This window comes from Calonectris borealis, chromosome 5, assembly GCF_964195595.1.
Source record: "Calonectris borealis chromosome 5, bCalBor7.hap1.2, whole genome shotgun sequence".
NCBI lineage: Eukaryota > Metazoa > Chordata > Aves > Procellariiformes > Procellariidae > Calonectris > Calonectris borealis.
Window position 1 is genome coordinate 26,776,357 of NC_134316.1, and position 13,130 is coordinate 26,789,486.

The window sequence follows — 13,130 nt, forward strand, 5'->3', positions numbered from 1 at the left end:
TTTCATTCTCAGCCAGAGTTGCGTCACCAATATTTAATTCAGAATGCTGAAATAACTTTTTCCAATGATCCCAATGAAGAGGGAGTTAGGCACGTTCTGGGCACTGCCGTCCTCTTTCCCATATGCCTCTCCCAGCTATAGGTAATCTAGGCCAAGTCAGAACAAGGATGAATAAAACCAGACTCTTCCAAGTAGGTTTTTCTTAGAAGATCAAGGCTATGAAGTCAGTCCAATGTCACCCACAGTCCTATGAGCAGAGTCCCAGCAAAAAAAAAAAGCAGGATGCTTGGAATCAGAAGGACCCTTATTCTGGCTCAGAGTCCTGGCATCAATGGCTTGGCTGGACAGATTAGAATCGAGGAGCTCCATAATCATCTGGCATCCTCTCAATATTGTATCTGAGAAAGAAAGAGGGAAAACCTATGAAGACAACCTGCTCCACATTGCTCCCCTCCCCATGCAGCAACAGGCTTACAGGCAGACTGAACAGCAAGCAGCTCTGTTGCATTTCTATCTGCAGCTCAGATCCCCAGGAAGAAAAATATTACTTCCAAAAGTGAAAAGCCTTCATAAGGTTGCTGTTACCCTTCACCTCAAACTAAGAAATCGGGCATCTCACCATCTCCAGAGAAGGAAAAAAATAGTGGTTTTGTAAGACCTGACTTCGGATTTAAGAGCAGACCACCATGGAGAATAAAACTTCGGCCATTCAGCTTATGATTCACGACCACAGTGAATAAGGGGCAAAGATGTTTTGAGAGAAAAATCTTCTAAGCCACGTTCTAATTATAGATCAGTTAAGGCTTTAGATATTTATAGCAATCAACGTCCTCAACCTCCTAATTTCTGACATACTGCTCTGTCTGCATATTACGAGACTCATTGTCTCCACTGCTAGCACAACTGCCTCCTTTCCATTATCTCTCCCATCCCATCTGAAGACTTTGGCCCTTTTCTCTCCATGTCCCAACTTCTCTCCTTACCATGCTACCAACCATATCCACCATACTGTGAAACAATTTGGCATAGGTTCTATGCAAGATAAATCTTCTGGGCTGTACGGTATGTAGAAGAAATATTAAAACACTGGATATGACAAACAAAGGTGAGTAAAGTCTTCTTAGTCTAGGCTTTATGAGTGTTTTGGAAGGAAGAGGAAATGAATTTAAGCAAATGTTTTTACAGTAGATCACTGGTCCTATTGCATATAAAATAAATAAATAAAGTGAGCCAGTACTTGCAGGTACTGGAAAAATCTGTTGCATTGACATTGCTGCACTAGCATCCTTCCGAGTTGGTTTGGTTTTTATCTATGAAGCAAACTCAATCTCTTAGCTGAGGGTACACAAAGCTACCAAATAGAATATGGAACAAGAATGGTTCTTTTCCTCAAGAACCTGTAGAATGCATTTGCCTGGTAGTCCTGCTGCTGCTGCCGTAAGCAAAACTGATCTATGGAAACACTGGCCTCAAGGAAACTAGTTTTCCAGGTAAAAACAAGTGAACATGTAGACTCCAATAAAAGTGGGTCTGCGACCAGTCTATTCCCAGCAGCAGCTGTACTTCTACTTTTGCGCAAACACTCAGCCCTTTACTGCAACCTGCACTATAGACAATGCAGGAGAGAAGTACGTGGTGACAGAGTCCCTGTCAGACAAGGACTCTGCCAGGCAGTGTTCCTCCCCGCCAGAGGTCCCTTACCTGTGCCTGGAAATATACATTATAGGCACTCCTGGGATTTTTCGTATTCTCCGCTTGAGCTCTTTATCCACTGTGGCCACAATGTAACATTTGTGCTGCAAAAAAAGAGGCGAGTCAGATTCAACACCAGCGAGACTGCAGAAGGGAGACAAAGCTGAGCAAAAGCTTCTATTCAGTGAGCTCATTTAACATAAGAGGCCTATGAGTCCTTAGCAAGGCATTACTAGGACTTGTACAGCAGACTAGTAACATCCTTCCGCTCATCAAAATAGACTCGCAGAAACATCCAAACTCTGTCCAGCCTTCCCAGCTGACAGCTTTCCCATCCTAAGTGCTCCTTGATGCTGTCCTATACAACAAGAACGCTCAGGGAGGACTATACCTTGCTTCAAATAAAGTTTTGTGCTAGGGACTGAAACTGCCCCTTAGTGAGATTTTACAGTTACTCTGTGGGAAATTTAAGTCATCAGTAACTAGGAGGGTTCAGGAATTTTTAGTATGTTAGCACAGTATAGAAAATTTCAGAAACAGAAATACCTGAGTGACCCTCTGTACCAAGCAGTCATCTGCGTAGGTTCCTTTGTGCATACATGGCAAGCGTTCAAACCGAGGGTCCTTGGCAATTCTGTGGCGACATATAAGGCAGATGGCAGCAATCAGACCAGAGTGTACAGTAACACAGTATGGAGGCATAGGAAAGCCCCTTTCTATGATATGCAGCATGTTATTCTCAAAACAAGGGCTGAAGGGCTGGAGTGAATGGTACACAACAGTCAACTGAAATGAGGAGCAAAAAAAGAGTGCATTTAGTTTCTAAAAAAAAAAAAATCTAAAACTCGAGCCATCGTACTGATCTCATACAGCCAGAGAAGCAAAACCGAGTTTGGGACTTTGCAACAACCTAACCACCCTCTAGTGCAAGAGCACCGACATGGGCAGTGCTTTTCGTTTATTTATATTAAAACATTAAGTTCCAGAAACAGAGAACACCCCGCACCTACCTTAACGCCACACGGTACTTCTGTCCTAACTTCTCAATTTCACCCATTACACAATCTGTAATACATGGAATACCTACAGGCAAAGAAAGCCTGTATTAAAACCAAGCAGTATTTCTTTACAGACACTTACAGTATTGCCCACAAGCCAGGAACAGTTAACTATCATTGAACTCTATAACATATTACTTACAGTTTTAAACTTATGAGAACTCATAAGGTTGCCACTGAGTTTAACCATGCCATGGTAATTTTAGATTTTTAAGTTATTAATGCTTCACCTTTGTTGACATTAGCATTTAAGACCGTTGCTTGACTGAAACCAAAGACAGTTCCAGGTTACCATAGCCATAAACAATCAGCTCGATGATTATGGCACATATCATTTTTTCAAAATTTCTGTTATCCTCAGCTATTGATATGAGGCCGATAAAGCGCATCACGAGCACACCGTGGCACTACGTGGTCCAGTAGAAGCTGCGAGTCCTGCAGACACTCACACTTGGCATAGAGACAGTCCATCATTGACTGCACTAGGTCCAGCTTGGCCTTGATGGAGAAGTTGATGAAGTTGGTGTCAACCAGGATGTGATAAGGGGGCCCCAACTGTGTATTATACTGGAAGAACAAACAAGAGGGATGCTGGGGGCTGCCGGGAAGACAAAGAATTCAAGTCAGTTACTTGCAATCCTACAACTTGCACAGAATGAAGGAAGGCTAATGAGCAGAAACAACACGAGGCAGTGTGGGACAGTGACCCATCAGGCCTCCTGCCGCCTCCCAAGCCCACTCCCTTGGTTTGGGGCACCATTTCCTACTCTGATAGCTTTGCTCAGAAACGCCCTGGGTTGCAGCCTGCAGTGTGGCCGGCCCGCCCTCCCTCCCCAAAGCGCCGATAGCACTTACACCTCCCGCTCCTTGATGGCACTCGGGTCTTCTTTCTTCTTCACGGGGGCTTTCGCCCGGTCCTTCTCGTTACTGCAAGGGAACACGGGCACTGCTGGGGGGACGACAGGGAAGGGCGGCCGGGGGCGGCGAGGCCTGGGCCGGGATCCCCTCTCGCGCCTCCCGAGCGGCACACGGGGACGGCCAGCCCCGCGTGGCCGGCTCCGGGGCCCCGCCTGGGACCGGGCCCAGCCGCGGCCACACTCACATGCGCTGGTCCCGGAGGCTGATCATGCGCTTCATGGCCGCGTACTTCCGCACCTTTTTCTGCTTCCCCTGCAAGGAGACGGACACGCAGCCGCGATGAGCTGCGGAGAGACCCCGGCCCGGCCCCCCTGGCCCGCGCCCTCCTCACCATGCTGCTGCCGCCGCCGCTGCCGCCACTACTTCCGGTGCTGCCACGACGCGTCACTGCATCCCGCCCCGCCGGGAAGGTCCGGCGGTGGCGTCACTTCCGGCCGCCGGTGGGAGCCCGCGGTGGTCGCGCGCAGAAGCGGGTCCGACGCCGCGGCCGCCGCCGGAGCCCTCGGTAACGGCGGCCCCCGCCCCCTCCCGCGCCTCGGGGGCAGGGCACGGCAGGGCAGGGCGGGCTCGGGCGGCGCGAGCGGGGCTCCCGGGGCGAGGGAGCTGCGGCCCGGGCGCCCCGCCGTGCTCGGGCGTCCCCCCGCGGTGGTGGCCCGGCCCGGCCGCGGGTGGCAGCGGGAGGGACGCGGGCGGACCCACTGCCGGCCCGGGGCGCACGTGCTGGGGGCCGCCCCGCCGCTGCCCGTGGCAGGCCCGGTGCCACCCCGGCGGGGGTCCCCGCTCTGCCGGCGGCGGGTGGCCTCCCCGGGAGGGTCGCGGCGGGGGCGGGCGGGGCCGGGGCTCCCGGTGAGCGGGAAGGGTTGGCTCTGCCTGCCCCGCGGCGGCCTCCAGCTTTCCCGTTTGGTTTAACCGTGCCGTTTGCACGGCGCTGTCGATGTCCCGGTGGCATATCGGGTGGGTTGCGGGGGGCTGGCGCCTGTGGGAAGGCCGCGGGGGTTTGGTGACCCCACCGAACCACAGCCGGTGCGGGTGGAGGAGGAACTGCAGCGCCCCGATCGCCCTCCTTCCCCTTCTTTTCTGTTTTGCGGAGCTGGGAGGTTACGGAGGTCTTCTGCCCCCTTTCTTAATCTCGCTGGGCTGGCGTGTTTTAAAGAATTAACATAGTGCTGGCTTTGCTGCGCTCTAGCTCATGAACGTCTTCATGAAAAGCAGCGGGTTGTCATTATCCATAGTTCTTACCAACCTGAAGTCCTGGCAAATGAGCGTAATTTCAGCTGTGCTTTCTGCAGCCATAATGGTGTAGTCTGACCCAAAATATCTTTTCTGCACATGTAAGGAAACATTCTTCAAGTTCTTGGACTAGTCCCAGGCACTTGGTTTCTAGTGCCCTGTGCAGGGCAGGGTGAGCGGTAGGCCTCCCTGTTATCTTTCTCGTGCAAGCTTCTAGGATTAGTGAGAACTTGTAGGTGTTGGTATCTTCCAAATGCAACCGGTTTTATCTGGTGTGCTGGTCAGAAAAAGCAGCTACGCAGCCAATGAGGTGCTATGCAGGAGTTTCTTCCTGAAGCACTGGCCTCAGTAGAACTGTGACTAAGGCTCTGACAACGAGGAAGAAAATTAGACTGAAAGGAGAATTGGGTTCATTAGGGAAACCATGGCTGAGCTTTCCTCCTCGATGATCGTAACAGGCTTAATTGTTGGTTGAGGAAACACAGTTGGTGGAGCTCCCCTGGTGCTGCTTGGGTGACCCGAGTGGTTCGAGTGAAGGAAATAATCTAGGAGGAAGGGGGCGAGCTGCTCCCCCCACGGGTGTGTAGGATGGCAAGTGGCTGAATGTTGTTCTGGCTTGGGAAGCAGATCTGGTGTCAAGAGGAGACCTGCCTGAAAGTTGCCATCTGGCTGGCTTGCTGTGGTTGAGGAGGACGGGAGGAGCCCACAGCCCCGGCGGTGGTTCAGTTGTGATGAAAAGTCCTTAGACTTAGGCAGTTGGCAAAGGTCTTCCATGTTTTTTTTTTTCTTTTGTCACTATTTTATTTGGCTTGTGTGTAAATGCGTATGACGGATTCCAGCCCTGACGGGAGAATGACTGTTTTCTATGGGCACTGGCCATTGATATGGCTTTTGTCCTTGACAGCTGATACTGGAGCCTGCTCCGTGCCTTTTGAGCTGACTCTTCAGTCTTCTGTGGGTGTATTTTAAAGTTAGGTTCCCATGGGCATTCCTGTTTGTTGGTTTGTGCGTGCTTTACTTAGTGTGAGAAAATACTGTGCCTTTTCACTCAGAGGAGAATTGTCGTCTTGTGTGTGGCATGAGACGCACTGGCTGTTGGTGGCGGTCTTTTGTGCACATCGATTGAGAGGACGTTCTGCTTGGAGATCAAGGGTTCTCTCAACTTGGTTGGATGAGGTAGCATCAACCTGCAGAAAGGTTTTAAACCCATCTTTCTTCTTAATTTTGGAACTTGTCAAGGGAGAGAAGAAAGGAAGTTAAATTTATCAGTGCACTGATATGCCATCACTGTGTTATAGTTCCTTTTGTATGTGCAGCTACATTTGTGCTCCCTTCTGGAGCTTTGCCTTGTGTTCCTCTGGCTTCACAACAGCAGTAATACAAACAAAATGTATTCCCATTACTGGCCCTTCTTTCCTTGCTGACTTGAGAGAAGCAATGACACTAATATAGTTTATTTTACGATTCCATGCTGTCTATCCCAATTATGCCAGTACTTCTCCTTGAGTCAAACCAAGGTGAAGCTTTCCCATTTTCCCTGCAGATGGCAGGAGACCATTGCTTGCTCTGTCCTTGGATCAAAATCACTAAGACCTATCAGACAACTCAGAATTTTTTTTCCAGCCTAGCTACGGTGGCACCTTATATTGCTGATTTTCAGAATTTGTCTCCCAGATTGTTAGCTGTCAGTTCTTAGCACAGATACTATTTTAATTTAGATCTGCATTCTGGTAAGTGAGTGGCAACATTTCTTGGACACCAGCTACTCACAGGTTATTTATCCCAATGTATCCCAGCTGCAAGAGCATCCTTGAAGCTGCTGGCAGTGTGTATGCTGGAGGGAAGTTGGTTCATCTCTGGTGGCCACCTGACTTGGTGTCTTGTTTACCACTTCATGTAGAGATAATAAAACGAGAAGTTGCAGTGCTGATTGAGGGAGATAACTAATTCCCTGTGTCCAGCGAGCTCTGAAATTCTGCAACCCAGATCAAGAGACTCCGGCTTCATTTGACTTAAAAACCCTTGTAGTTGAAATGATGGGTCTTCCTCTTTCTATGCTTTTGAGAGACAGGCCGTGTGACTTGTGGTATGCTTTGCAGAAGGGAAGGAGGTATGGACTGAGGCAGAAATAGCTAGGGTAGATGAACCCATGGTGCCAGTTTTATGTTCATGTTTTTTTGGTGACATGAAGAGACTGGTTCTGTAAAATGCTGGAGGGAGATCTCACAGATTCCCAAACACTGATAAGTTTCTGTGAAATTCCTGAGCTGTGTGGGGAGGAGCCACGCACCTTCCACAGCCAGGCCAAGCTGGAGAGGAGTTTCAACCAGGCATTTGTAGCACAGACAAGTGGGCACTAAGGACTGTACATTTCAATGACATCTTAGATATGTACTGTGAAAGGACTAAAATATCAAAGAATTGCTAGGTCTGTGATTTTTAATGCACAGAGATATGAATTTAGAAACCTGAAGCTTCATTTAGGAGGAGAATGAGAACTTGTGCCCTGGGGACTGCAACATTGTTTGCTCAAGCAGAGGAAAGAAGAAAATAGCTAAGTGGGTGGGATTTTCTTTGAGATGTGGGGGAGGAAAAGACAGCAAGAGTCTGGCTGCTTCTGCAGCACAATCGAAAAGCTCTGCACGGACTTACCTGTCGGTTTTCAGATGAGTTAGAAAGCTTAGTGGAAGTGTGCAAAGGCAGGCAGATCTGTATGATTATTGGGATAATCATATAGAGTGAAATAGGACACATCTGAAGAGGAAGGTAGATGCGGGGGGAGTAAGGAGGAAGTGGCAGCTGAGGCGGTGGTGTGGCAGGCAGGAGGAGCACATCACTTACATCCCCAGAAGAGGTGACTCTCTTTACAGACAGCTGCTGTGGTGAGCCTGGGTCTGTTCATTTCATTCTCACTCCTTTATATAATCTGTGTTCTGAATGAGTAGATACCGACTGTGTAGGCTCTGTGGCTTTTCTTCTGGCATATGTCCTGGTTTTTGTGGGCTGCATCAATCCTTGCCGTTAGATTTTTGTTTTTTTTTTTTCATCTCAGTCCTGACAGTAAACTCTAATTTAGTGTATAGTGCTGCTGAAACTGAAATGCCCTATGAGGATACTGCTTTCCTGAATACCTAAAACAACAGCAGCAAAAAAAAATTATCTAGTTTGCTTTGGAGGCCATGAACTTTCAAAGATTTTGTTTTGTTTTGCTTTGGTGTTTTTTTTTTTGTTAGGCTTGACTATAAATAGCCCTCTACATCAGGGCAAAATCAGAGATTGTGACAGGTGGAGGTTGAGGATATGGTGAAGCCTGGCACCTCATCGACAGTGATGCCTTTATAGCACCTCTCCTATGGATTTGACATCTAGTGATACTCTTGCATCTTACACCTCTCACGTGTTTCTACTTGTGACATTTGTCCACACCAATGGAGAGATCTAACTTTTCTCTCTCCTTTTCTTCCTTTTCCAGGGAAGCTAGCAAACGACAGCCTACAGGGAGCAGCATTGAAGCACAACGCTTTTCAACAAAGAGGAAGAAATTGCTGTGCTCAGGTCCTCACCTTTCAGCAGTGATTCTGTGATGCAAGTTCCAGGAGTTTCTCTTTTTGTGATAATCTTCTCTATGGCCTTTTCTTGCTGACATTTGCCCCAGTGTTGGGCACAAAAAAGAAGGATGCTGAAGAATGGGTACCCCCCTTTTGGCTTTTAGAACATGGGCACTTGTGTAAAGGTATGTGATTGCTCTTTGGTTGGAGGGATGGAATATCTGTAGAGGCCAGCAAAGGGGATTTCCTGGGCTGGAAAGTCATGGTTATTGTTGGGGGGAAATACCTCGTTTAAGCTTTCTGCATGCTGATGTCCATTGCTGCTGCTGTTGAGATGACTGATGAATAACTCCCCTTTTGTGTGTGTTAAAAAAAAAAAAAAGCAAAAAAAAAAGCAGCTTAAATGCACAATGTAGCTTCTCACTAACTGAATGGTGACATGGCGAGCTATATTGTATGCATTAGTATATGTCAAATTGTTTGTCTAATTGTCACACATGTTCCTTGCTGCTGCTCTTGTTCCATCTGTCAGCTATGTCTTATCAACCAAACAGCATATTGTTGTTCTGGGTGTGGTCTTTTTACTACATGTTTGTGTAGCACTCCCCTCAGTGAGAACTTGATTCTAGATTGGTGTCTCTAAAATTTGCTGTAATCTTAATAAGTGTACAAAACCAAGGTTTTAACTCATGTGTTGATCAGTGAGAGTTTCAGCAGAGAGGCTCCACTTTGCAGAATTGAGTAGGAAAATACAGATGGACTGTTTTCCAGTTGCATTCGTACTTTCCGTAGTAGAGTTACAGGGCAAATAAAGGATTCAACTCTGCCCTAGAAAGATTTTCTTTGTTCTGAACAAATGGGGGTGGTCTTGTCTGCAACCCTTTTATTCCATAGCTTTTTCTTCCAAGGTTGCTCGTTGAGGGTCAGCTTCTGTCCGTTTTGGTGGTGGCTCTGTGATGTGCTTTCATGGCAGACTAGAAGTTAATTTCAGATTAACTGAAAGTAGGTGAGAGAGTTTAGATGAGTGGTGTTAGAGTTTAGATGAGTGGCTTTCGGCTGCTGCTGTTGAAGTTGGTGATCCCGCAGAAAGTAGCTCCTTCTGGCAGTACCCAGAGCCTGCTCTCACTGGTTTCTGAGGATAATATGTTGTCCTTCTTTTAGATACCTGAATCTGAATGGGAATCTGTGATGGAGGGAGAACTATTCCTTGTAGCATGCTGTGCTGTTTGCATATTTCACAGTCTTACGGAATAATGCTTTAGGGATGTCCTTGGAGAGGAAGATAGATGATCGATAGGTATTTGTCTGAGGAATCATAGATTAAATGTAGGCCAGTGTGTGTGAGGAAGAGTCATTGGACTGGACTTGGCCTATTTTGTGTTCTAGATGCAGCTGTGATCCTCGGCTGTGTGTCTCACCGAAGGGACCTGATGTTTTACATTATTGGTAAGTGAAGGAAAGGCTGCCACTGTATTTGTTGACCTCTCCATAGGCTTTAGAAGGGTTTCTTGAAAGCCTCTGCTTTCATGTTAGTTCAGAGTCTACCTAACAAACATGAAGTGACTGTCACCCGGTACTGTGCCCTCCACCTGGCAGCCTTGCCTCTCCACCATTCTTCTTGTTCCTAAAGTCCTTCCATTGACCTCATTCCTAAGCCATCCCCTTACTTTTTCTTTCGAGGACTAGTGCAGGGTTGTTGCCTCTGTGATGCTTCTTAATCCAGTCTTAATGTGATGTGCAGGAGTTGTGTGGTTATATGACTGTTTCCCTTAAAGGAATCTCTGTAGCTTTAATCTGCAATTCAAAGGAAATTCCATGCTTCTGTTGGGATGTCGGCTAGCCATACCTGAGACTCTGTACCACCTTTACCTATTTCCTCAGTTTGCAGTCATTTGCAGAGTTTTAAGGGACTTGTTATTCTCTAACCTTACTTGTAGCATAACACAAACCATAAATGTTCTCACAATAGCTTCTGCCTTAAACACCTAATTTGCAGTTGAGTAGAATGTCATTAATAAAAGGCAACTTGGGCTTATGCAGAGGGGATTTTGGTGCCTGACTCAGCCGTGGTGCTGCAAACACCCTTTGTTCTCTCCTTGCTGCAGGTGGGATCACGGTATCTGTGGTAGCTTTCTTCTTCACCATTAAGTTCCTCTTTGAGCTTGCCGCACGTATAGTCAGCTTCCTTCAGCATGAGGACCGGGAACGTCGAGGGGAGCGAACTATATATGACTACGTGCGAGGCAACTACCTGGATCCCCGGTCCTGCAAAGTCTCCTGGGATTGGAAGGACCCCTATGAGGTGGGCCATAGCATGGCCTTCCGAGTGCATGTAAGGGAATATTTCTGTTTCCATGCAGTTTTGGGGGCAGGAACAGAGGTCTGAGTTAGGGATGGGCTCTTCAAATGTTTTTTGTTGGGGCCAAGCTGGATATAACTTAGGAGTAGGAAAGCTATCTGTTTATGTCTTCTGCCCCCTCTAACTGTGTTGCAGAACTCTGTAAGTGCATATCTGAGGTTTGCACTCCTTAAAATCTTATCTCCCTCTCTTTAGAATCCTCTGAAGAGCCAGAGGAGACCAGGCTTGTCCTATCTACTGCTTCCTTTACTGGGAAGTGAGTGGGCTGAGCCTTGCCTTCAACAGATTTGGTGCTATCTTTTGGTTGCGCAGCTGAAGTTGGGAGCATGGGAGTGGGCATTTTACTAACCCAAGAGCTGTAAAGCTTCATGGCTGCTTCCTGTTCCTCCAAAATTGAGTGTTATTCTGTCTGACCCGGAAAAGCCTGCCAAGGACTCTTGTTTCCTTCCAATCCCAAAAGGCTAAGTCTAGGGGAATGGAATGAGTATACAAATAAGATGGGTGAGGGGCCTTAATGCTGAGAGTTTGGAGCTATGTGGAGAAAGTTTGAACACGTTTTGCTGGGCTTATGTGCCCACCTTTCTGCCCCACCTTCCCCACTCAGAAGGGTATCAAAACAAGGAAGGTTCAGCTAGGTTTCTGTGCCCATCCCTCTCGGGGAAGGTGAGGAAAACCATTCTACTTGAGGGTGAGTGAGGAGTTCTAACTCCAGGGCAGGCAGTGGAAGAGCTGAGGGAAAAGGGACTTGTTCTGTTCCTGCTATTTAAATTTATTCCCCTCACCTTACTGACTCTCACTCATGGCAGCTCCAGTAATGTGCCCTTCCACTTCATGCTTGTCTCCCATTTGCTTAGCCCTTTATTCATCAACAGTAGCTGTTGCATGCACTGGTTTCCCTCACCGACAGTCAAGATGCATACTACTTCAGGCCCCATGCCCTCCCGTATTTAGAAACAGGGAATAATAGTAACCTATGACTACAGGCTGACTGCAGATGGCAGGCAGGATCTGGCCCACAAGCTGCTGGCTCTTGAAGAGCCATGCCCGTAGGGTTTCAAGGTGTAATTCTTTCCTTGTAAGGAAGTACTCGTTGAGGTATGTTACCTCCTAAAATTGTCCAGCAGATCACTTCAGTGATTGAGCTGCCTGTGATTTTATCTAACTCGTTGTTTTCATGCTGATGCTTCTTATCAGTACAGACTGGGTCAGCTCCTTAGGTCAGCATCTTCTGCACACTGTTTTCTCTAACAAATTGGTGAGAGCTTTTCCAGAGCTTAGCTGTACAAGTGGACAAGATCTGCTTGTTTCTCGGAAAGGGTGTGGCTTTGCTTTTTTCCTTTCGGTAGTGGGTTCTCTTGGTTTCTGTTCTGATATTGCACTAACAGTGCAGAGAAGTAGTGCCTAGAGGCATGTTCTTTTCAGGGCACTCATTTGAACCCCAGCACAAAAGAGAATGAGGCTGTTCAATGCCCACTTGTGCTCTGTTCGCTTGGGAGAACACAGCCTGTGTGACAGAGCCGCCTGTTAATTTTTTTTCCTTTGCTGAGGTGGGGTTCTTGCCCTTGTTTCCCCAAGGCAACTTGCTTTCTGTTCCTCTGTGCACTGCATATTTTTGCTGACCTGGACTTCTCCATTTCCCATGCAGTTATTCTATAAAAATGGGCAACCCTTCCCTGCTCACCGGCCTGTGGGGCTGCGAGTTCACATCTGCCATGTGGAGCTAGCAATTGATATTCCTGTAACCCAGGAAGTTCTTCAGGAGCCTAATTCCAATGTGGTGAAAGTGGCCTTCACTGTGCGCAGGGCTGGGAGATACGAGATCACTGTAAAACTCGGTGGCTTGAATGTGGCCTACAGCCCCTACTACAAAGTGTTCCAGCCAGGTAAGGTCTAAGTGGCCCTGTAGTGATTCAAAGTAGACTTGGAGCTATTGGAGGCAGTTAGGTAAATGTGTTTCCAGCTAAAATAGGTAAGTGACAGGGAAAGGGTTACCCTTCACCGTTTTCCTTTTGCCACGTGTAGATCTCGGCCATAGACCCAAGACTAAAACATACTTGTGACTACCAGTATGTGGCAAAAAAGAAACTGCCTTACAGAATAAGTCGTTGGTGCTGCTTAAACTCCCTAACCACTTGTGTCATGTTCTCCATTTCATAGCAAATTCTTCATGATCCAACTAGTAGTCAGGGAATGCCTTTTGTGAAAGTATTGAGTTATTTGTATCTAAATTGGAAATGCTGTCATGATTTGACTCTTTTCCTCTTTTGAATACCCTACTCTATTCCTTTAAGCTCCTGGAGCAGTTGCTACCTTTGATTATACACT

At 47.4% G+C, this 13,130-nt stretch overlaps 2 protein-coding genes across 9 annotated transcripts in view; one reads left to right on the forward strand and one right to left on the reverse strand.

The window, feature by feature from the left end:
- On the reverse strand, positions 1–4,089 carry FCF1 (FCF1 rRNA-processing protein). The gene is made up of 8 exons (XM_075151560.1): positions 4,000–4,089; positions 3,853–3,920; positions 3,606–3,677; positions 3,200–3,348; positions 2,703–2,775; positions 2,239–2,326; positions 1,702–1,796; positions 1–398 (listed from the first exon to the last, which is right to left on the reverse strand). The coding sequence occupies exons 1-8, from the start codon at positions 4,000–4,002 to the stop codon at positions 350–352; spliced, it is 597 nt and encodes a 198-aa protein (XP_075007661.1). The 5' UTR covers positions 4,003–4,089; the 3' UTR covers positions 1–349.
- Positions 4,083–13,130, forward strand: part of AREL1 (apoptosis resistant E3 ubiquitin protein ligase 1) — a 25,702-nt gene continuing 16,654 nt past the window's right edge. The window contains exons 1-5 of one of the 8 annotated variants that reach the window (XM_075151556.1): positions 4,083–4,173; positions 8,376–8,631; positions 9,833–9,892; positions 10,552–10,778; positions 12,451–12,688. In XM_075151556.1, coding sequence (XP_075007657.1) covers positions 9,877–9,892; positions 10,552–10,778; positions 12,451–12,688 — 481 coding nt within the window. In that variant the 5' untranslated portion in view covers positions 4,083–4,173; positions 8,376–8,631; positions 9,833–9,876. Of the gene's footprint in view, positions 4,174–4,486; positions 7,781–8,370; positions 8,632–9,832; positions 9,893–10,551; positions 10,779–12,450; positions 12,689–13,130 lie in introns of those variants that run through there. The other 7 variants (XM_075151551.1, XM_075151552.1, XM_075151553.1 and 4 more) reach the window with 7 other exon arrangements.

What these genes read in the sequence shown, in the direction of transcription:
- FCF1 (XM_075151560.1), bottom strand. An exon ending in GCCATCAAGGAGCGGGAGGT is followed by an intron (nt 3,349 to 3,605) that starts GTAAGTGCTATC and finishes TCTTCCCGGCAG; the next exon opens with CCCCCAGCATCCCTCTTGTT. An exon ending in GGACTGTCTCTATGCCAAGT is followed by an intron (nt 2,776 to 3,199) that starts GTGAGTGTCTGC and finishes CTTTGCCTGTAG; the next exon opens with GTATTCCATGTATTACAGAT.